General features: G+C 34.1%; 5 protein-coding genes across 6 annotated transcripts; 4 read left to right on the forward strand and 1 right to left on the reverse strand.

Annotated features, from left to right (window-relative positions):
* Positions 1-1,059: 1,059 nt before the first annotated feature.
* On the reverse strand, positions 1,060-2,893 carry LOC130743064 (lignin-forming anionic peroxidase-like). Its single transcript, XM_057595167.1, has 4 exons — positions 2,419-2,893; positions 2,115-2,306; positions 1,777-1,942; positions 1,060-1,651 (listed from the first exon to the last, which is right to left on the reverse strand). The coding sequence occupies exons 1-4, from the start codon at positions 2,644-2,646 to the stop codon at positions 1,254-1,256; spliced, it is 984 nt and encodes a 327-aa protein (XP_057451150.1). The 5' UTR covers positions 2,647-2,893; the 3' UTR covers positions 1,060-1,253.
* Positions 2,894-5,983: 3,090 nt separating this feature from the next.
* Positions 5,984-7,790, forward strand: LOC130747678 (lignin-forming anionic peroxidase-like). Its single transcript, XM_057600685.1, has 4 exons — positions 5,984-6,338; positions 6,435-6,626; positions 6,847-7,012; positions 7,218-7,790. The coding sequence occupies exons 1-4, from the start codon at positions 6,114-6,116 to the stop codon at positions 7,613-7,615; spliced, it is 981 nt and encodes a 326-aa protein (XP_057456668.1). The 5' UTR covers positions 5,984-6,113; the 3' UTR covers positions 7,616-7,790.
* A 410-nt stretch (positions 7,791-8,200) lies between these two features.
* Positions 8,201-13,098, forward strand: LOC130747679 (photosystem II stability/assembly factor HCF136, chloroplastic). Its single transcript, XM_057600686.1, has 9 exons — positions 8,201-8,648; positions 8,724-8,959; positions 9,152-9,282; positions 9,646-9,778; positions 10,824-10,946; positions 11,635-11,709; positions 11,871-11,986; positions 12,274-12,357; positions 12,818-13,098. Exons 1-8 carry the CDS (start codon positions 8,351-8,353, stop codon positions 12,338-12,340), a joined length of 1,179 nt encoding a protein of 392 aa, XP_057456669.1. The 5' UTR covers positions 8,201-8,350; the 3' UTR covers positions 12,341-12,357; positions 12,818-13,098.
* A 1,176-nt stretch (positions 13,099-14,274) lies between these two features.
* LOC130747680 (peter Pan-like protein) lies at positions 14,275-18,358 on the forward strand. The gene is made up of 7 exons (XM_057600687.1): positions 14,275-14,426; positions 14,625-14,831; positions 15,485-15,715; positions 16,136-16,228; positions 16,317-16,504; positions 17,185-17,378; positions 18,012-18,358. Exons 1-7 carry the CDS (start codon positions 14,424-14,426, stop codon positions 18,152-18,154), a joined length of 1,059 nt encoding a protein of 352 aa, XP_057456670.1. The 5' UTR covers positions 14,275-14,423; the 3' UTR covers positions 18,155-18,358.
* Positions 18,359-18,963: 605 nt separating this feature from the next.
* LOC130743065 (uncharacterized) lies at positions 18,964-21,587 on the forward strand. 2 transcript variants are annotated; one of them, XM_057595168.1, is made up of 3 exons: positions 18,964-19,353; positions 19,937-20,067; positions 20,530-21,587. In XM_057595168.1, the coding sequence occupies exons 1-3, from the start codon at positions 19,147-19,149 to the stop codon at positions 21,224-21,226; spliced, it is 1,035 nt and encodes a 344-aa protein (XP_057451151.1). In that variant the 5' UTR covers positions 18,964-19,146; the 3' UTR covers positions 21,227-21,587. The 2 variants fall into 2 exon arrangements, with proteins under 2 accessions (XP_057451151.1, XP_057451152.1); XM_057595169.1 differs by having other exon boundaries at positions 18,965-19,353; positions 20,560-21,583.
* Positions 21,588-24,642: the final 3,055 nt, after the last annotated feature.

The following is a 24,642-nucleotide window of genomic DNA, read 5'->3' on the forward strand; positions in this document are numbered from 1 at the left end:
AAATTTATTTTTAATTGTTATTAAATTTTATTATTTTCGAATTTTTAAATACTTTATTATTTTTCAAATTTATTTTTCACACTTTTTAATTAAAAAATTAATTAAGATTCCATAATAAACTTAAAATGAAGATTAACACAGAAATGAGCAATACAAAAATGGGTGCTGACAATTTGCAAGGCGGTTTCTGGAAATCATTTGAAGATGAAGATAGCATCATGCCTCTTTTGAAATTGAGTTACAAAAAATTCCCACCTAAAATGAGAATTTTGCTTATTGACTTTATATTCTAAGGATATAGAAATTGGGAAGCATGAGTTGATTCAACTGTGGATGGCGCAAGGTTATCTTAAATGTTTAGATGCAAAGAAACTAATGGAAGATGTTGGCAACCAATTTGTAAAGATTTTCTTAATGAAATCATTTTTTCATGATGCAAAAAGATGGATGGCTGTGGTGACATTTTTAGTTTCAGGATGCACGATTTAATGCATGGTCTTGCAATGCAAGTGGCTGCGGACAATGGTTGTTGTTGCTTGGATGGTAAGGCAAAAAAAGTTTTAGGAAGGCTCATGCGCATGTATGCTTGGGAGCTGATTATGCTAAAGCAGCTGGTTGGTTGGAGTCATTGGACACAAGCAGGAATTGAGCTTTGATTGTAAATACTTTTTTCTTGAGTGACAAGGAATTGTCTATTGTTTTAAATTTCAAACACCTTGCGTGCCTCGAGTCTAATGTCTAATTTCCCCTTCTGTAACAAGAGTGTTTTAATTTGAGTTCACAGTTTGAAGAACTTCTGGAGAAGCAAGGATTAGAATTGAAGAAGCTCATTCCAGCTCTACTTACAACAACAGGTTTCTTTTATCTACTTTTCTTGATAGGTCAGGGATCATGAGTATTTAGTAAAGGTAACTAAACCTCTACCCGATTGTGTTTCTAGCTTCACTAATCAATAATTGCAAAACATGTGGCAGAAACATCCATTTTTTTTCTAGTCTGCATTGTTTATTTCAAACCCGTATTAAATGTATACAGATTGAAGTCAATACTTCATGTGTAAGAACATATAAGTCTAGAGTAAATTATAAAACTAAACATTTTATTGCAATTTTTTATGAATGAAATAGAAAGATGACTACATACAGTTGAATGAATTGATAATAATACTGAACACATCATAGACAGGAATGTAAAAGAATTTGCGAAATTTAAAACAAGACATATATATGTGCATATTTGCATCATTGAAGAACTTAGTTGACAGAGCCGCAAATTTTTCTAATGATCCCAGCTGAGCCGGTTAGCGTTTGAATATCTCCCATCTTGATCATGGCAGCTGCAAATTCAGACTTAAACGTTGTAGGATTTTTACTATATTCAGTGACGATAGAATCTGTAGATCCTCCACTAAAAAGAACTTGATCTGAATGGAGAAGACCCTTTTTCTGAATCAAATTCTTGAAATAGTTGTAGTCAAATGAATTTGGTGTCACCAAGTCTAATGCAGCCAACTTCTTATCATTCCCAGCGCTAATCGTGGATGGACAACCCCGACGACGAGTGCTACCAAATCCAGCATCAATGTCACTAGCATTGTTGTATACCCTATCACGAAATGTTGAGCATTGAGCTTGTCCAATTGTGTGAGCACCTGGATGTACGCATCAAGTTAATTAATTTAAATTTTGATTTGCTTCAATCATAATTGACATACATTATGAAAGTTATTAAAGGTTTGCACACAGAAAATTGACTATTAATGACTAAATTAATTACCGGATAGAGTAACCATGTCTCTTGCAGTGAGTCCTTTATTTTCAAAACGAGATATCAGAGTTTGAAGATCGTCTGTGAACCTAGGAAGGTCACTGTTAGCTAAACTTCTGCTTGCAGTAGTAGAGTCTCTGCGTCCAAGCTTCACGGTCCATGATGGACCACCGACCTGATCAATTAATATATAATTAAAATTAATTAATTTTGCTTATGGTTAAGATTTTTAAAAAATAATTAATTATGGCTAGGATGGAGTATAGATTTTATATAAGAATGAAACTTATGCTTATTCCAAAAACCATAAGAGGATGTGTGCATAAAAAGTGAATGAATATAATTACCGCGAATGAAGCATCACGTGCTGCAACTGCGACTATGTCTGCACAAGACACAACTTTGGGGCACACTTTCTCAACCTCCGTTTTTGCTTTATCAATGACTTCATATCCTCTTACTGAGTTATCATTTGGGCGTGCTGTTTTCTCGCTTTCTATAGTGGAGGTTTCATCAAGCAAAATTGATGCATCACAACCCTGTATATTAATCACATGAATTTCTCAATATGGTTTAAGATTATCCCTAATGATGAATAAAATTACATGCAATTAATTAGTGCAATGATGACTATATAAATAATGTATGTACCTGAACAAAACAATCATGAAAATGGAGGCGAATGAGAGATGCGGCCATGCGACGCTCTTTAGAGACTGCAGTGCGAATCACAGTTCTGATGGTGCTGAGGGCATTGGGGCATGCACTGTCATAAAATGTTGAAGATAATTGTGCATTACATGTTGTGCCTAGCAGCACCAATGTGAGTGTAACAACAAAGCGACTCATCATGGTGCTTGAAATTTTATAACCTATCATGATCTTATATATAATATATATGTCAAGTTGCTGGTTGGAAGGTTAATTTATTAGTATTCAGAAATGAGTTGAGAATGGATGTTTAAGTTCACAGACGTGAGAATTAAAGAAATAATTGATGAATTTGAAGATGATGGAGAAGGAGGTGTGAGTGGTGATGAATTTATAGGACATGAATTTGGGAACTATGATGTTCGCTGCAGCAACGCGGTGCAAAGGCTCTGAAGTTGGCGGCGGTTGGAAGTATGAAATCTTGTGAGTTGTGACCAATTCTAATTTGGTTGATTGTGGTCTGTGGGCCTTAATATTATTTGCCAGTTCATAAGGTACTATTCTTTAAGGAAATATCATACTTTTCCTCTATCCTAACCGTTGACATTAGTTAGGATATATTAATAATCAGGATATGCATGTATTTTGATAATAACTAATACTGTTTGAAACCCACCGCCAATTAGTGGAAATGCATGTATTTTGAGGAGTCAAAGTTGGATAATTATTGATAATATATATATATATATATATATATATATATATATATATATAAGATTTAGTAGAGTTGAAATTCAATAGCCATACGTACGTTCATGACAAAGTTTTATTTAAATTTGTTGCTGCTACTTAATTACTACTTATTTTCTCAGGGGCAGGTTTAACGTGAAGTGCTAGCTAGCATCCTAGAGATGAAATGACGGGATCTGAAAGCTCTACAATATAATAAAGTATAACCTTTACCGGTTATAATTAAGACATGCAAAATGATTTTGACATATTGTACATGAAATGTGAATTGGTTGTTTCTGTGTCTGTAGTTGTGGAGTTGACCTTTTGAATAGTTGGATTATTCAAACCACAAATCTATCGGTTTCTATGATACCCTCAATGTATCATATATAAAGGATGTGATTGGTCCACAACAAAAATAATTTATATTTTCATTTTTTTCTTTTTAAATACGGAGAATGTGATTGATCCACAACCTTTTCGTGTATCATACCCACACTAAGTGTTGTGGTATCGTAGCAAGCACCAAAATCTATAAACTATACACGCTTTCTATTAGACTAGCTAGTATTATACCCGTGTTAGGACTCATCCAAATTAAAACTTTTATCTAGTTGACAAATTAAGGTGTGTTAACCTACTCCAACCTTTTCCCCCAACATATATCAAAAAGTTAAAAAAAGTCTCAAAAGTTAATTCAAGTGGTAAGAGTTAAGGGACATAAGAGTTAGGTATGAGATGAAGGGTCTATAATTCGAATCCTAAGGATTACGAATTTTTAACATTGCTAACAACTAACATTAGTCAATAAAAAAAATAAAAAAATGATTTTTGAAGGCCCACACGTTCAAATATTCAATCAATAACGGCATAAAACTATTAATCTTTAGGGAACAAATTCCTAAATGTAATCTTGAAATTACACATTTTGGGAACTAAAATCTAAAATTAATTTTAAAAATTACATTTGAAGTTTTAATTTCAAGAATATAATTTTAAGAAATACATTTCAAATTCTAGTGTTTGGTAGCTATTTTTGTGTATGTAAAAAAAAAAGCTATTTTTGAGGCAATAATGTTCAATTGTTCATTACTATCATCACTAGCGGTAGAGTGATAGTATACGTAGTCGATCGTAATATTCAAGAATGTACGTATACAACATTTATTTTAAATTAAAAAGATAAATCATCTCCACATAAGACCTACACAATATTGAAATTCTTTTAAAGTGTGCATTAGTCTAATCATATTCCACACAAATCACAATAATTGTGTAAATAAAGGGCGTACGAAAGAAAACTTTTGTAAACCAATAAATGCAAAGAAGTACTACTAATACAATTCTACAAACCGTATGTACAGTGGGTACGTATTATTATACTGGCCAGCTATACATGGTCAAGTCCTTCGGCGCCATCACTCGTGGCAACAATATGCACTGCATGATCCAATTCCAACCCACCTTTCCTATTTATCTATAATCAACATCGATCCACTAGCTCAAAAATATTCATACGTACATTATTTCAACTTCTGCATGCATAATGTACCCACTTGCACTCATTATCTAATTTGTTTTTACAGCAAACTTGCACTCATTATCTATTTTTTCAATACGCAAATACAAATTTAAATACAAGTCAAGCGCATGCATGTATTTTAAGATTTTATTGTGGTTGACTAAACATTTTTTTTCAACCGTCTAAAAATATAGTCATAGACACGAAAAATATGTGAGATATCAATATGCAACAAATATCACTGATTCATATCATAAAATATGAAACATTTGTTTATCATTGTGAAATTTTTTGTTGCTTAAAACAAACTCTTAATGCAACAAACTCTTTTTATCTGTTCCAGTAATTAATGTACGTACCCACTTTAAACAACATTTTTTATCTTGCATAGTTGCATATACCAATAATAATGTTACTAAAAGTAAAAAAAGTTGTAGTGTGTTAAAAAGAATTGTGTTCGGCACTACACTAATTAATCACTATCACGAGTTAGTACATGTCTTTGAAAAAAATATTGTGGCTTACAGAAGTACTCTAAAAATTATATGTCAATATAATCTTTACGATATCGTTAGCGAAAATTAAACACATAAATTCTCAAGAGGAATTATCCGTCTTTACAAACAAAGCCAGGGCCGGCCCAAGAGTAAAGTCACCCAAGCAAGGACTTTAGGCCTCTAAAACAAAATATACTAAGGAAAAAAGACATCAAAAAATATTTTTTGACTAAGTAAAAATGGCCCCAAGAAACTAAGCTAGCATTAATACTAAATCAAAAAGGTCTAAAAAAATGGTCTCACTTTAAAGTTGGTTTTATGCCTCATTTAGTCTTGGGTCGGCCCTGAACTACGCGAATGTGTGTTGGCTTTTAAGATTTTATTTAAAAGCAAACTTACAATCTCATATGATGCTAGATCGATTCATCTCAATACCTTATGTCCATATTAATTTGCACATAATCTCCTTTAATTTTTTAGCTGAAGTTTTCTTGGTTATGATCTGATTCTGATACTTGTAGATAATTCCCTTATTAATTAAAGTATATTGAAAAGGATAAAATGTTGAAAAATCTCCTTAATTAACACTTGTTGCCCAATCAATTAATCAAAGGAGCTGAATTAGTCTCTCTCACTCTGAACTAGTAGGAGTATTATTTAAATTTCCTGTACACGCCGCCAGCTTTCTTAATTAACACATTTGCACCGCGTTTCAGCGGATATTAGTGACTATGACAAATTCTCAAAAAAAAAAAAAAATTCTCAACCACATTAATCAATTACCAAATCTACTATAAATTCATCACTACTCAGACCACTTCTCCATATCATCTACACATTCAACAATTCTCCAATTTCTTTAATTATATTCTCTCGTCTGTGAAGTTAAGCATTCTCAATTCATTTCTTAATACTAGTAACTTATAACCTTCCAACCAAGAATCATGGGTTATAGAATTTCAAGAATCATAAGCAGCTTTGTCACACTCACATTGGTGCTGCTAGCAGGCACAACAAGTATTAATGCACAGTTATCTTCCACATTTTATGACAGTGCATGCCCAAATGCGCTCAGCACCATCCGAACGGTGATTCGCACTGCTGTCTCCAAAGAACGCCGTATGGCTGCGTCTCTCATTCGCCTTCATTTTCATGACTGCTTTGTTCAGGTATGAAAGTAATTGCATGTAATTTGATTAATCAGAAGTGGATAATCTTACACCATATATTGACAAATTCATGTATATATTATGGTTAATTTGTAGGGTTGTGATGCATCAATTTTGCTTGATGAAACCTCCACTATCCAGAGCGAAAAAACTGCACTTCCGAATGATAATTCAGTAAGAGGATATGGAATCATTGATCAAGCAAAAGCTGAGGTTGAAAAACTATGCCCCCAAGTTGTGTCTTGTGCAGACATCGTAGCAGTTGCAGCACGCGATGCTTCATTCGCGGTAATTCATTCACTTTTTATACACGCATCCTTTTATAATTTGTCAGGATAACAACCAGTTTCATTCTTATTTAAAATCTACATTATATTAATAATTAATTTTTTTTATAATCGTTTGACAAACAACTCAATAATATGCAAAATTAATTAATTAATTAACTACACCATGTAGTAATATTTGATGGTTTATTAATTTATTTTATTAATTATATATTGATCAGGTGGGTGGTCCTTCATGGACAGTGAAGCTTGGACGGAGAGACTCTACCACCGCAAGTAGAAGTTTAGCCAACACTGAACTTCCATCATTTACAGACGATCTTCAAACTCTTATATCTCGTTTTGACAACAAAGGACTCACTGCTAGAGACATGGTCACTTTATCTGGTAATTCATTTAATCATTAATTAATATATAACTATTTTCAATTCTAGAATTTTTGTACGAGTTAAATATTAAAATACCCGCTGATTATTATAAGAGGAATAGGCATATATATTGACACGATCCATTGAAATCCAGCTCTTATCGTTTCAATTTGTAAATATTAAGTTAATATTTAAACTAATTAATTGATGTACGCATGATGCAGGCGCACACACAATTGGACAAGCTCAATGCTCTACATTTCGTGGAAGAATATACAACAATGCGAGTGACATTGATGCTGGATTTGGTAGTACTCGCCGACGCGGTTGTCCATCGACAATTAGTGTTGAGAATGATAAGAAGCTCGCAGCACTAGACTTGGTGACACCAAATTCATTTGACAACAACTACTTCAAGAATTTGATTCAGAAGAAGGGTCTTCTCCGGTCAGACCAAGTTCTATTTAGTGGAGGATCTACGGATACTATTGTATCTGAGTATAGCAAAAATCCCACAACGTTCAAGTCTGATTTTGCAGCTGCTATGATCAAGATGGGAGACATTCAACCGTTGACCGGCTCAGCAGGAATCATAAGAAAGATTTGCAGTGCAATTAACTAATTAAGGTCTTCAACATCATTAATTCAGATGCAAAATAATGTGTTCTGTATTAAATTTCGTAGATTCTTGTAAGAAGTGTTAAATTTTCTTATCAGTTCATTCATTTAATTGTATATGCAGTTTTCTCTCTGTTCATTTCAAGAAAATTGTAATGAAAGTGGTTTTATTTTCTATAGATCGATAATTTATCTGTTCTTGTACATCAAGTCCTGACTACAAATTTCTGACATGGCTTCTTTTATCTTTTAATTTTGTTATGCATATATGCTACAAAATTAAATGATACATATGTTACTAAACATAAGTTTCATGATGAATCTGAGTGTTAATTAATATCTTTTTTGTATATTTGACATTATTTATCATTAAAAATGAAAGGTTATGATAAAAAATATTATTGAAAATGAATTAGTTGTTGACATAAAAAATATTATTGATTTTTTTTTTTGAAGTTATTATTGAAAATTACAACAAGACTACAAGACAGTAGTTCAGTTGGCAACCCGTTGAATCCCCATACAATACACCCAGACTCATGGATGATGAGTCTTAACTGTGCTCAAATCTTTAATTCGGCGGTATCTAAAAAGTGATCGGGTACCGGATGTTTATAAAAAAAATATTGTTGAAAGACTGTGATCCACTCAATCTGATGATGTAAAATCACCCGCGAAGTCGTTGAGATAAGGCAGATAGAAAGAAGAAGAAGCATCTGGTTCCATCTTCCACTCTCCAATGGCGACTCTGCAATTCACCTTCACTGACCCAACCACGTTATGGAGGCCATCTCTCCCTTCTTCTTCTAGAACTTCCCATTCTCGCAACCGCACCAGCTTCGTCGTCAAAGCTTCTTTCGACATTTCCAGAACCAGGAGACAGCTCCTCGCCGACACCGCAGCATTATCTCTGCTACTCCCTTCTCTGCCGGCGAGGTCCGACGAGGCGCTCGCTGAGTGGGAGAGAGTTTACCTCCCTATCGACCCTGGCGTCGTGCTTCTCGACATTGCTTTCGTCCCTGAGGATCCCAACCATGGTAAGGGTACTTGCCATTTCACTTCAAATCTTGTTTTTTCAGCTTTGAATTGCATTTCAATGGTGGGTTTGGTAGGTTTTCTTCTGGGTACGAGGCAAACCCTTTTGGAGACTAAAGATGGAGGAAACACTTGGGGTCCACGATCTATACCCTCTGCAGAGGATGAAGATTTCAACTACAGGTTTAATTCCATCAGCTTCAGAGGGAAGGAAGGGTGGATAGTGGGGAAACCTAATATTCTGCTCTACACTTCTGATGCTGGAGAAAGTTGGGGAAGGATACCACTCAGTGCTCAACTTCCTGGTGATATGGTATGGATTTTGTGCAATGCTTCTTGTTTCTATTTCTCATTCATTCAAGTCTTGTGTATCGAATAAGTATTTCTTTGATGATCTCTTTGCATCACTCGCACTTATTGATTGAGTTGAAAATCCATTTATGTTGCTGATATAATGCAAACATACTGGAGTAATTGTCACGTTCTTTTGATATTAAAACTGCAGGTGTACATAAAGGCAACTGGGGATAAGAGTGCAGAGATGGTGACTGACGAAGGTGCAATCTATGTTACATCAAATAGAGGCTACAACTGGAAGGCTGCTGTTCAGGAAACGGTGTCAGCTACTCTCAACAGGTGAGTTTCTGATAGTCAGCAAGCTAAACTTCATTTCGTTAAACCAGCCAAGAATGCATTGTGTAACTATGTATCCTATGTATTAATAGTGTAATGCTTTTTAAGGATTGTGCGCCCTCTTTGAAATTATCATGTGAAACATTTGACAAATTTGAAATGTTAAAGTTTTCTTGAAGAGCTTAATTTGTACGATGGTTTTGCGATGTTCCTGTTAGTTACCTAATTCAACTTCTTATTCATATGCTCCAAAAACTCATTTATTGTGTCATCTGTCGCATTATCTAGCCCTACGACCAATCAGTTAACAGCCGACCACTTTATCCATTTAGATTAGACATTTATTTATGTATGTTGCCTCTTCAGAACAGTTTCTAGTGGCATTAGCGGTGCAAGCTATTACACTGGAACTTTCAATACTGTCAATCGCTCTCCAGATGGAAATTATGTCGCTGTATCAAGTCGTGGTAACTTCTACTTAACCTGGGAGCCTGGTCAGGTGAGGCTTTTATTACTTACACTTTTGGTGCAAGCCTGCTCTGGCATTTAAATTATGCTTAAGCTTTCAACTAAAATGAAATCATTAATGTGGAAATCTGAAACAGCTTGATAGAACACTTGGGCCTAATACCTATAATTACCCATTATAAAAGCATCTGTTAGAAGGCCCAGCACATGGAAAGTCTATACTAGGAGGAGAGTGGGGTCAGGAGGGGAGAATGCTAGCAAATTAGTGACGTGTCCCTAGATTCCAGGGAATTCTGATCTTTTGGGAAGGGAGGCTAGATGGTGGGGTCATTCATTGGTTTGTTTGTGAATTCCATCAGGAGAGAATATCTCTCTGGTAGGAGTCTCTGACTCTGGTTCAGCAGACACTTCATTGTAGAGATCTTGAGCCCTCTTTTTTCTGTTAATAATATAGAGTTCCATTGTTCTGAGTTGCTGAGTCCTATCACAGCACGTGTAAACTGGTCAGGCAGAACAGATTATATGCAGCTACCAAACTAGTGAAGAATTGTTGCTAAAATTGTAGTTGTGGACTTTTTAAATGTGCAGGAAAATATTCACATCATCCTTGTAAGTTGTAATATCATGGTTTGCCACATCGAAAATTATCCTAGGAACATTAACACCGGATCTTCCGGATGCGATCAACTAAAATAAATTAACGTACTTATACTATAGTATGATGCATGGCCAAGAATTCTTGTACTCTCCACTGTAAAAGTGTTTCTTTCTTCTTTAATTATTTTCATTCAGCTGATGCAGTAGATAGGATAGACCTTATAGTAAATGATTCTACCAACCGACAAATTCAGAAGAGATTCTCTGTTTTGCCTTTTGCACCACCATTGGTATTTGTACTTCCTCGATGCATCATGATTCAAAAAGTCATTGTAACATTTTAGTTTTTCATTGGAATGTATATCTCCATAGTGGCCTGTATAGATTACAGTTTTTCATTTAGTCATCTGATATCATTTTGTTTGATGGTTTACCTGCACCAATAGTGCTTAATTATGATTGTTTTATTTACTTCTCAGGCATACTGGCAGCCACATAACAGAGCAGTTGCCAGAAGAATTCAGAACATGGGATGGAGAGCTGATGGTGGTCTGTGGCTTCTTGTTCGCGGAGGTGGTCTTTATCTAAGCAAAGGCACAGGGGTATTGAATTCTGGGAATATCCTTCATAGTGAATCAATATGAGACTAGTAGTCTTCCTTTTCTCTCCTTCCAAGTTCCAAGTCAATCTGGATAATCTTATAACTCATTTCTCAAGTCTGAGATTTGCTATTAATTTTGTCACCTTTCTTCACTGGGAAACTTCCGTCTGTTTGTTCTTCATTAACAGATTCCTGTGCTTACCCTCCCTTATATTGTTTGTTAACAAGGCAACTTCTGTGTTTGTTCAAGCATCTTTCTTTCTTGCATTATCTTTCCTTGTTTGTCACATGTTTATATTGGTATGCCTTTATCCACTAAATTTTTCACATTGATATGCCTCCTGTATCCACTAGATTCATCACATTGCTATGCTTGTATCCACTACATTCTGCATTCCCAATTCAACCACCCCTAAGTGTTTTACTTCCTATAGAATTAGGGGAAAGTGGAAAAGGACCAAGAGGGAAAACCTTTTCTAAGAAATTGCATAAAATGCTCGAAGTCAAACCATTTCGCTTCCATCGTTATTATACTTCATCTAAAAATCTTAATACTGATCGGCTAATTTCTTTTTGGTCAATCATAACCGACTTTTTATGCTTTTTGCTTGCCATAGATTTCTGCCTCGTTTTTTTTTTCTTTTTGAATTTCGTTGCTTACTCTGAGAATATTGTTTTTACCATTTCAGATAACTGAAGAATTTGAGGAGGTGCCTGTTCAAAGCCGGGGCTTTGGCATTCTTGATGTGGGGTATCGTTCAACGGTATAGTTTTCATGCATTCAGAGAGTTGCTTTATTAATTAACAAAGTCTTGCTTGTAACAGTCCTGTCACTTAATATTCTAAAGGAAATACAACATTCACATGATGATTATTGCTTCTTTACTCTTCAGTTCGTATATAATATGCTAAATTATGCATACAGGACGAGGCTTGGGCAGCAGGAGGAAGTGGTGTTCTGTTGAGAACTAATAATGGTGGCAAGTCATGGGTTCGTGACAAAGCTGCTGACAACATTGCTGCAAATTTATACTCTGTGAAGTCAGTCTAACTATTACTAGGCCCCACTTTTATATAATTACATTCATTTACTGGTGTGCATTTTAAAACCACAAATTTAGCTGTCTCCTGAACTAGACCAGGCTCAAGCTCCTCATGCTACTGGAATTCTACACTTATATTGTTCCATCTATCTTTGTGATACTCATTTTCTTTTATGTTGTTAGAACAAGATGAAAACAAAACCCAGGAGATAAAACAGCTATACAAGAGTTATGAAGTTTATAGATCTTGTATGGTTCTTCTTCTAAACACTCTACTTGCTGCAGGTTCATTGATGACAAGAAGGGATTTGTATTGGGGAATGATGGAGTCTTGCTTCGCTACCTTGGATAGAGCTGTAACTCAACATGGTAATTAGTTATCTCCACCTGGTTCTAGTTGACATAAGCCACTTGTAATATCTTTTGGCCGCATCATCTGTCTGTCTGTATAGTTTTACAAGAACATCCAATCAAGATTCACAAATCAATCAAAATAAGAAAATACAAAAAAATATCAAGATATGATTGGATCATTGGATGCTTGTGTAAAATTTACATTGTCAGTGCATATAAATTAAATCCTAAGAAAAGGGAAGAAAAAATGGATATTAACTGTTTGAACTGTCACTCACAAGAACAAAGAAAGAACACTACTTTGAGAGAGAAAATCTACCACAATCAATGGAGATTCTAGATAGAGAATACAATGTATTCACAGAGAAAAGGGATTATAATTCTGGAAGTAGAACCCTAACTGACCTAAGGTGGAACATTGTTTTAAGGTGATCTGAATGGTTTAATTTTCTGATTTAAGTATGGAATTTTGTAGGTTTGTCAGCTCAGATTGCAATTTTGTAGCAGATTACATATCCATGCTTAGTATTCATTATTGTGAAGAGAGCTCTGGGATTAAAGGTGCTATGCCCAAAAATTTGAGAAGATATACAAACAAACTTCACCACTGTGAAGAGAGCTATATTATGTAATGTAACATTGTAATTGCCATGTTACTGTTAAATTAATATGCAAGATGCTGCATATATTGTACTGCACAAGCAGAATACTTAGGTTGTTCATATTACATCTACAAATATTCTTTCCTGATAACCACTTCATATAGTGTGCTTCGAAAACAACTATCCCCACTCACCAAAAAAAGATATTTACTTCCGGATTCATTTTATGCTTATATTATAGTCAATTTGGTCAGGTTGACTTGACTTGTGTGCATTCATACTTATTAGACTGACATATCTAACATTGGATAGGATTTGATTCCTCTAAAATGGGAGAGTCACTTTAGAGGGTAAAATAAGTCATCTCATAGTGTGTGCTTGGTTTCACTCACTCATGCTTGTGCACATATTCGAATCAAATTTTTCTCACTTTGTACACATATTCGATTTTGTGTTAATTGATGAACTGATTCTAATTTCAATATCTATTTTTAGTTGAAGTAACTTTTGATGCTTACACCTTGAGATGAATCAACTTTGTTGCCTTTCAATTGGACTCTTTTATTTTTACTAAGTACACATGTGGCTTATTTCTCTCAGAAGTTTTCTGTTTTGCTCTGATAATGTGAGTAATTTTCTGCTTAATTCCTAATTATTTGAAACCATGAAAGACTGACTCGCTTTTATAATATATCAATAAAATATTTTTTTTGATTAATTTTATCATAAATTTAAAATGACAATTTTAATTAATATAAAACAGTAGTACAAAGTTATTATATTGAAATTTTCAAGAAACATACCACTAGTCACTTTGGTAATTAGTTTCAAAAAAAAAACTTTGGTAATTACATGCTAAAAAATAATGTTGATTAAAGCTATCCAAATAACATTCGACTCTCGACCGTCAAAAAAAAAACATTCGACTCTCATAAATGTATTCAAATGCAAATCATTGTACTTTCAACTAGCATTTAAGCAAAGTCCATTTAAAAAAAAAACCTAGCGTTTAAGCATAGTCAATTTATAAATCCAATTTTAATCTAAAATTAATGTTAACAACATTCACCAAAACACATGATTAATATCTTTATTTTGTGCTATGTAAAGTATTTTCCTTTAAAAATAATGATTTGATTGTTAAAAATTGGATATAAACCGAAATAAATCAATTTTTTTTTGTTACATTTGGAAAACTGAAAGACAATATCAGATTATAGGGATTGAAACACATGATTAATATCTTGATATATTTTTAGTCAAAGAGGACTTATTTGAAAATAATAAAAAATATAGGGACAAATTAGATAAAAATAAAAGTAGATCTTGGACTATATACAAATTAGAAAGAAATAGATTTTGGTTCCCTATTTCTCTTTGCCCTGCAACTCTGCAACGCCGCAAGACCGTAACCCTCACTCCTACCGGCGGCGGCGGCTGTTATCTCTGTCATATTTCGCGGCGTCTCTATCTCAAAACATGGTAAGCTCAGCTTCTCTCTCTTGTTCTCTGTCTTATCATCCTCTCTTTGCACAAATATCGATTTATTGTATTGCTATGTTGAATATGGAACTGGGTATTGGTTTTTATTCAATTTCGTTTCAAACCCAACTGAAAAGTTCCAAACTTGGGTTCGTTTATGTTGGTTGTATTTTGACACTGCACTTGTGAATGAACCAGAGGAAGCAGAAGAGTGGGGGGTTTAGGAGGCCTGTTGTCATCAAGAACCATAAGCAACCACAGCAGCAGCCAACTGTGGATCCTATCACAGGGAAGAAGATCCCTAAGAGTTTTGTGTTTTCACGAGGGAAGTTGCCTGCTCCTCTCAAGCAGCTTCAGATGGACCTCAGAAAGTTGATGCTGCCATATACTGCTCTTAACCTCAAGGTGAATTTTCATTTATTTTTCATGTTCCTTATTCATATTCGGACGTGCTATGCTAGGTGTATCTTTTTTATTGTATTCTGAAGATAATGAAATATTGTTTTAGTTGTTAGTAGTTTATGTAATTATGTGTTTAAGTCGCAACTCATGAGGAGGCTAAATTATGCTGGGAGTGTCTCGTAGTATTTTTGTTTAAAGATAAACTTCAGGTATTATGTTAAGACAAAGGAGGGAGGCTATTGGTAACGTGCTACCAAATTTGGATTGATTTATTGTCAGCTTAACATAGTGTTTCCTGATTTTCTTAATTTGAGAGAAATTTTTGATATATTATTAGGCGGGCATAAAAAAAGACTGTCATACCATTGAGTTTAAGCTTTAGATGTAGTACCATGTTGAACTTTGCCTAGTGTTCTGATTTCTGACTCCTATTGCAAATCTTGAACTTACTCTTGGCAGCTCTAACTTTTCAAATATCTATTTTTCTCAGTGCAACATAATAAGTTGGATTTTTAATAATAAAATACAATGAATTTGATTTTAGCAGAGATTTGTAGTTGTTACACTAGATAATACACGGCATGATTTCAATCTACATATGCCATGGTGGTTATGTGTTTGTGTTGACTGTATTCTATGATGTCTCCTATTTGCAGGAAAAGAAACGGAATAATCTGAGAGACTTTCTGAATGTTGCTGGACCTATGGGCGTCACACATTTCCTCATATTGTCAAAAACTGCTACTTCACCTTACTTGAAAGTCGCAACAACTCCGCAAGGACCTACTCTTTCATTTAAGATACATGAATACGCATTGGCTGCTGACGTTGTTCGATCTCAATTGCATCCTCGATGCCCTAAAGATCTATTTAAAAATTCTGCTTTGGTAAAGTATTTCTTTGTATTAACATGCAACTGCGGCATCACATTTTCTTAAAATTTAGATAACAAAATGAAATGTCAGGACTAGTTACTTTTCATGTCATTTGTTCTTCAAATGCCAGTGTGGCTGAGTTTTTTCCCAAGATTAAAATTTGTTAATTGAATGCAAGTAAATGACTTCTATCTCTTAGTCGGTTGCTTTGCTACTAATTGTTGTTACACCAAACAGGCATTTGTTTAATCTTTGTGATGTCCATTCTCATCTTATATCAATGTCTTGTATGATTTAACTCTTAGTGAGGGTATTTAAATGTTCAAGGTTTGGCACCAAAATATGTGATTGTCTATCAGTGTAACTATTAGTAGTTAACTTGTATGCTTTTATTATTCATCCAAGATTGATCCCTTATTGTTTTCTTGGCAGATTGTGCTTTCTGGATTTGTGAGTAGTGATTTACATCTAAAGCTTACAACAAACATGTTTCAGAATATCTTTCCAACAATTGATGTCAAAACTGTGAGTTTGACTGACAGACATGCACATATCAATGACTTGCTTAACATCCAAGCTGTTCATCTCCTAATGCAACAACATTTTGTTTCAGGTTAAACTCACCTCTTGCCAAAGGATAGTGTTGCTTAACTACAACAAAGACACGAAGCTCATTGATTTTCGGCATTATTCCATAAGATTACAACCTGTAGGTGTTTCACGCAGATTAAGAAAACTTGTGCAGAGCCATCAGGTGCCTGATCTAAGGAATCTCCATGACGTGAGTGATTTTGTCACAAAGTAAGAAATCTGCTTATTTAATAAGCTTTCTTGTTTCCTTTTATAATGATTTACTGTAAGAGGGACCTAATGCAATCCCTTTCTGATATCTGACATTTGCATTCCGCCCATTATTTCCTTCTTTATGTATGTTAATTTATGATATTTCATAGTATTGATGTGTTGAGCTGAATCCTGTCTAGCTCTTAGTTCCCCTTTTTTGTTTTTTTGGTGTGACTCTTTCTTTTTCTTTTGAGTGCATTAATATATTTTGATTGGGAGATTCAAATATTAGTTTACTTTACTCTGAAAAAAAGGGGAGATTTGCTTATGGTTTTAGAATTTGATTGGGACCTCCTCCAGGTGCTAAATGACGCACCCTTGCAATTATGTAATCGTATAGCATAGATCATAAGCAACAAAACAGCTTTCTCTATTTCATTTCTCAGCAGAATAATGAGATTAGCCTTTAAAGCAGTTGTCTTGTCTGTATTAATTTGACATGTGGCTTTCTAAGATTTTTCCCTCATGGCCTACTATTTCCTCAATTGTTGTATTTTACTTGTTTCTATGTGAGAAGCAGTTCAGATCAGATTAAGAATAACGTAGTTTAGAAATGAACTAAAAATCGTGTGTTAGACAAGATAGTTAATCGTGGTATTTTCTTAATATACTTAATTTCTTCATTTGTGACTTGTAAGGGCTGGGTATGGATCAGAAAGTGAAGCAGATGAAGAAGCAGCAACAGTGACTTTGTCTAGTGATATTGGTAGAGTTAACCGTGCTTCCACAAAAAGTGCAGTCAAACTTCAAGAGATTGGTCCCAGGATGACTCTTCAACTAGTTAGGATCGAGAAGGGACTGTGTTCCGGTGAAGTCCTCTTCAGCGAATATGGTACATCATCCTACCCTTTTCCTTCGAATACTAATTGAGAAATCTATGGCATAGAATGCCACAATACGATTATCTTTTGTTGTCTAAATTCATTGAAGGCATAGATGTCAATAGAAGTTCTTTTGAGCTATTCTTGACTTAGACTCTTCATTAATGACTTTGAACTATTTTCATGTGCAATACAGTTAAAGTTTTCTTCCTCCACGAAACATTTTTCATGTTAAGCATGATCATTTTCAGTTTTGTGCTAAATATATTTCATATCTGGAATCATAAGCATCCAGTCCATACGTATTTTTTCATTTAACATCTCGATTCTGATGGGGAATATAGCCATCAAAGTTGTCATTCTTGTGAGCTTTCTGGCAGTAAATATGGAAAATCATTTCTGATCTCAGTTGCTACTTGCATATATCCTTGTAAAACTCCATGCTTCTTCTAAAACGCTCAATAAGTTGATTCTTTTTATTTCCTTTCATCTTCTTTCTTAATTGTTCCTTAGTTATTTTCTTACTTAAATTCTCCAGTTGTCTGCATCTTTTCTCAATGAAATACATGTTCTTTGCACATACCCCCCTCTTATCTCTTTTCTACCTTACTAACTAACGTTTATACTGCTCCCTCTTCAATTAGGAAATCCTAGTGACAAAGGAAAGGGTGATGATGAGATGCAGGACAGCGAGGATGGAGAAGATTCTGAAGGTAGTGAAGATGAAGATCAAGATGGAGAAGATCCAGAGGAAGCTTCTCTTGAAGATGATGATGAACTTGATTAGGAACATGGTGGTAATGGTGTGTAGTATTCTATAAGTTTATGTAGTAGCTCCATAACACTACAATAACTGAAAGGGGCCATCGGAAAATTTTCGTTAAGTATTCCGGTGGCTGTGGAGTGCAGCAATTCATTTGTTTATGTTAAACTATACAAAATTTAGAGTAACCTCATTCTATAAATTGTTATTTTCCCGTTTTGAAGAGCTTATTTAAATTTATCTTTTAGTATAAGCGTTTATACTAGTGTTTCGAAGAGCTTAACTAACAGCTTATGTCCTATCCCTTATCTGTTTTGAACTTATTTTGATAAGTTGTTCAAATTAGCTTATTAATAAGTGATTATACTCTAAAAAATAGCTTATTAAATAAACACTTACTATGTGATAAACACATATTTGTTGAAAGTGCTTAATTAAGTTGTTTATCCAAACGCAGTAATTTCATTGGTCTAGTGAATTGGTTTTTATTGGCAGGTAGAAATATTGAGAAGTTTGGTCAGTTGGAGACCTTTGATTTTTATCATACCTGCTTCGAATTGCGAAAGCAATTTACAACATCAATTTTCTTTTTTTGAGTAATGCTAAATGTGCTTTACGAGTATTGATGCATATAAAAAGCTGCTTTTAGCTCATTTTATTTATTTATTTCAGATTCCTATTAAAAGATATGTTACGAGAACTATTCGGTGCTAAAGAAACAAATTGTATATTAATTACTATCTTTGAAATTTTGTCAACAATTTTCTTAAAAAGGTCTGATAATTGGTCAAAAGTCCTTCTGACTATATTTGATTCAGTTCAAAGTGAGGAAAAAGGATGAAAGAGAGAGCACCATGTTCCTGTAAAATCGGTGTGGAGAGAGATCCTCAACTACATTGTCTCATTTATTGAATCTTCTACATCTCAAGCTTCAACTTTTGCAACCTCATAGAAGAAATACATACAGTTTTTTATTTTGCACATCTTAAATTGGTTTACGTGGTTAATTATTTTGGATGGAAATAATGTTTAGATTGGAAGAGCATAATGGGTGTCATCAAAACCAGTTTTTCTCTGATTATGATAGGAAAAATAGAGAACATAGTATAACAATGACACCATGTTCTGCATCATCACCATCTCCACCAACACTTCCTTATATGCAGCACCCTATAACCAAATTGGACACTCTTCCTGGCATTGCAATCAAATATGGTGTTGAGGTACTTTTTTCTTTTGTTTCTTCATTTCCTGTTATTTAGGAATCAACAATGCTATCTGTTGTTACGAAGGAAAGTTGCCAAAAGAAAGCAAGAAATGCTAATGTGTCAAAGTTAATTGTGTTATTTGACAGAAATCATGGGTGGTGGGCAATAACTTTTTCGTTTGATATCGTAACTTCTAATATTTTTCTTTAGGAGTTTGATTAGGAAGACAAATTAATCAAACAGTAATGTTCGTTACATATATGAAAAGTCTCAACCATTAATTGACATACGCGGATTATAGCATTTTCTGACCGCCACAATCTGCAAAGTATTTAAAAAAAAAACTTAGCAGTTTAGCCGCGGTAATTAAATTGCTTGTGCTTCTTAAGTTGCACGCTCAGACACCCTCTTTCTAATATCTTTTTTCATATATTTTGGATGCAATAAAACTCTTTTGGTTCAGTTTCCTATATTTTTTATTCATTGCTGATTATCTCCTTGTCATACCACTTCCTAAAGGTTGTGTTGAATTCAGAGTTTTGTTTTCTTTAATTTGAGTTCTACTTTCCTAAGCACTTTCTGCTTTGAAAATTTATAGGTTGCAGATATCAAAAAGCTTAATGGCCTTGTTACAGACCATCAGATGTTTGCTCTTAAGATGCTACACATTCCACTACATGCAAGGCATCCTCCTTCAACTTATTTACCAGATGATTCTAGCACCAAAGGGTATGTATATCTCTATTCAATTCACGTACAACTTTGGAAACCGAAACAGAACATTATAAGATTCAGTTTCAAAAAAATGAAAAATGAAAATTGTTCTTAGAAAGCGTTTTTGAAAATTGTTCTTGTTAAATGAGTTTTTTCTTTCTCTGGTTTTCAAAAATACAAAACTGTTTAATAAAACAGTAATTGAACGCTGAAGAAGCCAGTTTTTATTCTTTTCAAGTCAGCTTTCATAGAGGAACATATTGGTTTGATTAATAGTATGATCATGGTTCATGTCAACACACTTGATATTTTTAGTCATTTTGGCTACTTTGTATGATATATTTTTCCATATCAATGCTTACAGGTTAAAAATAAACTATGAAAAACTTAGAATCATTTGCTTTAACATTTTAATTTGGGTCAAGCCTCAATATAAACATTGAAATCACTGATGACCATGGAAATTGTGCCTTTCAGACATTGTAACCCTGATAACTATGCATGCAGTGAACTGGTTGAACCATTCCAGTCCCTGAGATTGAAGTCCTCCCCAGCCATGACCCGTTTACAAAGTTACAATGTAACCAAACTAACAATGAAGAAATCCACATCTGAAATCTTTGACAAGGCAGAGTACAGAGAAGGAGCTCCTAACTCTTCAGAAAACGGTTCATTCTACCGGCACTCGCCGACTTCCAAACGACACCTGAGCCATCTCCACAAATCCAAGAGTTTGGCTAGTGGAATTTTGGATGAAATTTTCGAAAGATGTGATATTGAACCAGTTGTAGTAGAAGACTCTAATACATGGAATGATGCTAAGTTGGTGTCGAAAAAGGATAATAGAAACAATGGTAGGCTTTCATCAAGAACAGGTAGTGGCTTAGCCCTGAGACAGAAATCTGGTAGCAGAATTGCATTGAAAAGTGATTGTGAATCGGGTGGTTTGAATCCCCGGCCAATTAATATGAGGGCAGTTTTGCTCATGGATGGGGAATGTGGTGGTGGTGTGAGGAGATCATCAAGCACATCATCTTTACATATTCAACGCAGCTCCTCCTCAAGGAGCAGTTTGAAACCAGATTTACAGGCCTTTTCAACTGGAGGTACTGCAAAACCAACCTTTGGTGTCTTGCCTATAACTAGCCGAAGAAATAAAGCTGCACTCGATTAACTTATATGTGAAGTTAGTTACCACACCAGTTGATTGATTTGAGGAAGGAGTCTTTATATGTGAACATACACCATTTGAGGTCGAAATACAATTTACATATAGCCCTATGGGTTTCTTCTTTTTTTGGACCGTGTTTCTTTGTGGATGATTAGCTTTTGTATGTTACTGATCACCATTGTTTGTTTGTCTCCTTTTTAGCTTTGTTTTCAAAGTTGTGATTAATACACCATTCTGCTTTCTAAAAGAAAATACAATTTACATATGAGTTAGTGTCAGTTTTGTACCACCATAATTTGTGGCAGTCAAAAACCGCCACTAACTCATATGTCGATTGTATACCTGGCTCAAACCCTATGTTTACTTATCACTTTCGCTGAGGAGGTAACCCATTGTTAGGAAAAATTGACTAATAAATATATAAATATTTGAGAGGGGGCATTTTTTACCCCCAAAATTCTTACGATGTAATTTATTTTAGCGGCCCCTTGAGCCATTTTTTTAATAAATGAAATCTTATAAAAATCATAACCAAGAAAAAAATATCAAATTCATAATCTTCTTTTCATCTGGTCATCTAGTTATAAATGATTCTCGTGCATAATTTTTAAAAATCAGCAATAAAATCTCAATAAATGCTATTTATTTTTAGAAACTACCTTGTCATTCTTTACAGGGCGTTGCTCCGGTATTTTTTCAAAATAGGAGGGTTTGGAATTAAGACTAAATTACAAATTATAAAACTTAGCTATAAAAGAAAACATGGCAAATTAAGCCTAAAGGGTACGAGACTCATCCACTTTTAAATGAGTACTAGAGAAATTGACTTATTTAAATGAAGAATTTAATGAAAATGTACAAGAAATTGATGCTAGTTTTTTTACCTTTGGGGAGTTTTTTACCCGATTTATTTGCATGTTAAACTTGTTGGTAATTACATGATTGCTGTAATGATACGAAATATTCTCAAAGCAGGATATTAAATAAATAAATTATCAAAACATTGCACAACATGCGCAACAAAAATTCATAGCTATGGGTTAATTATGCAAAACAAACAGTACTAGAGTGACATTAATTTTGAGAATTTTTTAATGTAATTTAATGTTATAAAAAAATAAGACTCATGTTAAAAGCAACTAAGACCTATGTTAACTGCATAATAATTAAAAAATGTTAATACATACATGAATCATTAACACTTGATACAATGAATACCAAAAAGACATGCACCTGGTAGCATTCAAAAATTAATTTAAGTATACATATTTTTACCGTGAATAAATCTTGGAAGTGGAAGCTCTGCCCCACTTGTTCTTTGACCCTCCCTAATTTATGCAGTGCCTTTGAGACTATCCTGTGTGGAGATGTTAAGTTTAACACTTTATCTATAGGTTTTCCAAATAATAGCCACAGGTTAACCTTGGACAACATAATCATAAAATCAATTGTTAAATATTATTGACTAAATTTACTTCGCTAGAATAAGAAATAAGATGAAATCTTATTATAAATATAATTAACAGATTATGCGCATACATACACTTACCCGACTGCCTAAATATGTTCATTTTTTTTAACGAACTTACCTATCATAGGTAAAATAACCAATTCATTTTAATTTTGGCAAGAAAAACACAAGATATATATGTCTGCCAAAAGTGCAATTTTATATGCATCCAGGTGAATATTGCTTCCGCGAACTAGAATGAAATTTAATCCTCCCTATATAAGGAAACTGCTTCCAAATAATTAACAATGAAAATAGTTTTAAATTAACAAAAAACTACATAGTTAATTATATAATTGAACTTTAAAAAACAGCAACTCCAGAAAATTATGTGTGAAAATCTACTTCGCAGGATTGTACGATTATGTCTCAACTACTTCACAGATACAATTTGGTAATACTTCAATTTGGACGAATTAGTAATAAGAAAAATAAATGTTTAACGTAAATTACTCACAACAGAAACAAAATATTAGGTAGGCAGTGTAGATTTTAATTATACTCCAAAAGAAGAAATATTAAAGAACTCCAGTGTATCAGAATCGATTCCAACCAAGTAAAAGGAATGAACTCCCGATGAAGTCAATGATAGATACAGGGGACCCACAAAAATATGAAGAAGAAAGTGTTATCGTCTCATGGAACATTGGAAAAATAGGATTACTTTTGCAACACCTTACATCCAAAACGGATTAAAAAAAAAGCACTATAAAACAAAGACAAAATTATGCCTAGTTTCAAAGTAGTAATCAATTCAGTGTCAGAAGTTATAACTTCTACGAAGGTTTGAGCACATTATGCTGGTTGGTTTACCAATAGCATATTTGCTTGACAATCCAAAATGCGGCACAAGCTCAATTCTTTTCCTTCATTGGTAGTATTCTAATATATATGAAAGATACACACATAATCCAAACTTCTAGTTAGAAATATCAAATCTCAGTAAATTTACTCAAATATCTAGTATAAGTGTGTGCCACTGAACCCATCAATTGAAATCAGTTGAGGTGAACAAAATTGAGGACAAGGGGTGACCTGGAAATTGACCAATCAGATGTTTCAAATGTAAAGACATATATGGAAAACTTCAGTGAGGCACACACGTAAAAGCCTCAGAACTTGGACAAGATGAGGGCTTCATGAATTTAGTAACTATCTGAAGATTGTGATTGTCATCAGTGTTGCCTGTCTCGACCTATTTCTCCTTCCGCCTCAGCTCTACAAGGATCAATCATTTCATGTACAATATCTACGCTATCCCATTCTCAAACTTTTCTTAGTGTAGTAAAAAAACTGAGTTCTATGAACTTAATGAACCTCTCCTCAGACACTAGCTTTGCAATGATTCTTATACGAGAGATAATACCTTAGCAGGCAGATCCTCATAATTCTTGAATGTACAATCACATCCCAAATTTGGACAGACAGAAATGCAATAGCCAGAGAAGATTTATGCAGCTAGTTGACAATTTTCCTATATCAACTTTCTTTGTAAGAATTCAGAGAAATTCAAAGACTTTTACAGCATGGAAGAAAACAACCTAGATATTGTAATGTACAATTAATGTTATCACAAAATTTTTACTAGAGGCCTCAAAACATCCATGAGAACCAAGTTTACAACTATAGATGCCCTCGCATAGTAATTGAAGTCAGTAAAAAATACATAACTAAAGCATTCTCTTCTCTGAAATTCTGGGACAATATTTACCTCAAGTGATCAGCAGTCATTGTATGTGATGAAGTTTGACCTTATTGTTTGTTCAGTTACCATTCACATGAGAAAGTGATCACCAACTTCTTTTTTTCTGCCAAAACCTGAAATTGTCAGTCATTCAGAATTCATCTTCAGCATGTAGAACATTTAACAGACAACTAATCATTACATGTACTCGTACCCAATAAGTGG

The sequence above is a fragment of the Lotus japonicus genome, chromosome 3 (genome assembly GCF_012489685.1).
Source record: "Lotus japonicus ecotype B-129 chromosome 3, LjGifu_v1.2".
NCBI classification, from domain to species: Eukaryota; Viridiplantae; Streptophyta; class Magnoliopsida; order Fabales; family Fabaceae; genus Lotus; species Lotus japonicus.

Excerpts from the sequence above, each read along its gene's own strand:
- LOC130747680 (XM_057600687.1), top strand. Across the intron at positions 14,832-15,484 it reads ATACTGCTCTTAACCTCAAG|GAAAAGAAACGGAATAATCT; the intron begins GTGAATTTTCAT and ends TCCTATTTGCAG. Across the intron at positions 15,716-16,135 it reads TATTTAAAAATTCTGCTTTG|ATTGTGCTTTCTGGATTTGT; the intron begins GTAAAGTATTTC and ends TTTTCTTGGCAG.
- LOC130743064 (XM_057595167.1), bottom strand. The coding sequence starts at position 2,646 with ATGATAGGTTATAAAATTTCAAGCACCATGATGAGTCGCTTTGTTGTT. Across the intron at positions 1,943-2,114 it reads CACGTGATGCTTCATTCGCG|GTCGGTGGTCCATCATGGAC; the intron begins GTAATTATATTC and ends TTAATTGATCAG. Across the intron at positions 1,652-1,776 it reads AGACATGGTTACTCTATCCG|GTGCTCACACAATTGGACAA; the intron begins GTAATTAATTTA and ends GCGTACATCCAG.
- LOC130747679 (XM_057600686.1), top strand. The coding sequence starts at position 8,351 with ATGGCGACTCTGCAATTCACCTTCACTGACCCAACCACGTTATGGAGG. Across the intron at positions 8,649-8,723 it reads CCCTGAGGATCCCAACCATG|GTTTTCTTCTGGGTACGAGG; the intron begins GTAAGGGTACTT and ends TGGGTTTGGTAG. Across the intron at positions 11,987-12,273 it reads GCAAATTTATACTCTGTGAA|GTTCATTGATGACAAGAAGG; the intron begins GTCAGTCTAACT and ends TACTTGCTGCAG.
- LOC130743065 (XM_057595168.1), top strand. The coding sequence starts at position 19,147 with ATGGAAATAATGTTTAGATTGGAAGAGCATAATGGGTGTCATCAAAAC. Across the intron at positions 19,354-19,936 it reads CAATCAAATATGGTGTTGAG|GTTGCAGATATCAAAAAGCT; the intron begins GTACTTTTTTCT and ends GAAAATTTATAG. Across the intron at positions 20,068-20,529 it reads GATGATTCTAGCACCAAAGG|ACATTGTAACCCTGATAACT; the intron begins GTATGTATATCT and ends TGTGCCTTTCAG.
- LOC130747678 (XM_057600685.1), top strand. The coding sequence starts at position 6,114 with ATGGGTTATAGAATTTCAAGAATCATAAGCAGCTTTGTCACACTCACA. Across the intron at positions 6,339-6,434 it reads TTCATGACTGCTTTGTTCAG|GGTTGTGATGCATCAATTTT; the intron begins GTATGAAAGTAA and ends GTTAATTTGTAG. Across the intron at positions 6,627-6,846 it reads CACGCGATGCTTCATTCGCG|GTGGGTGGTCCTTCATGGAC; the intron begins GTAATTCATTCA and ends TATATTGATCAG.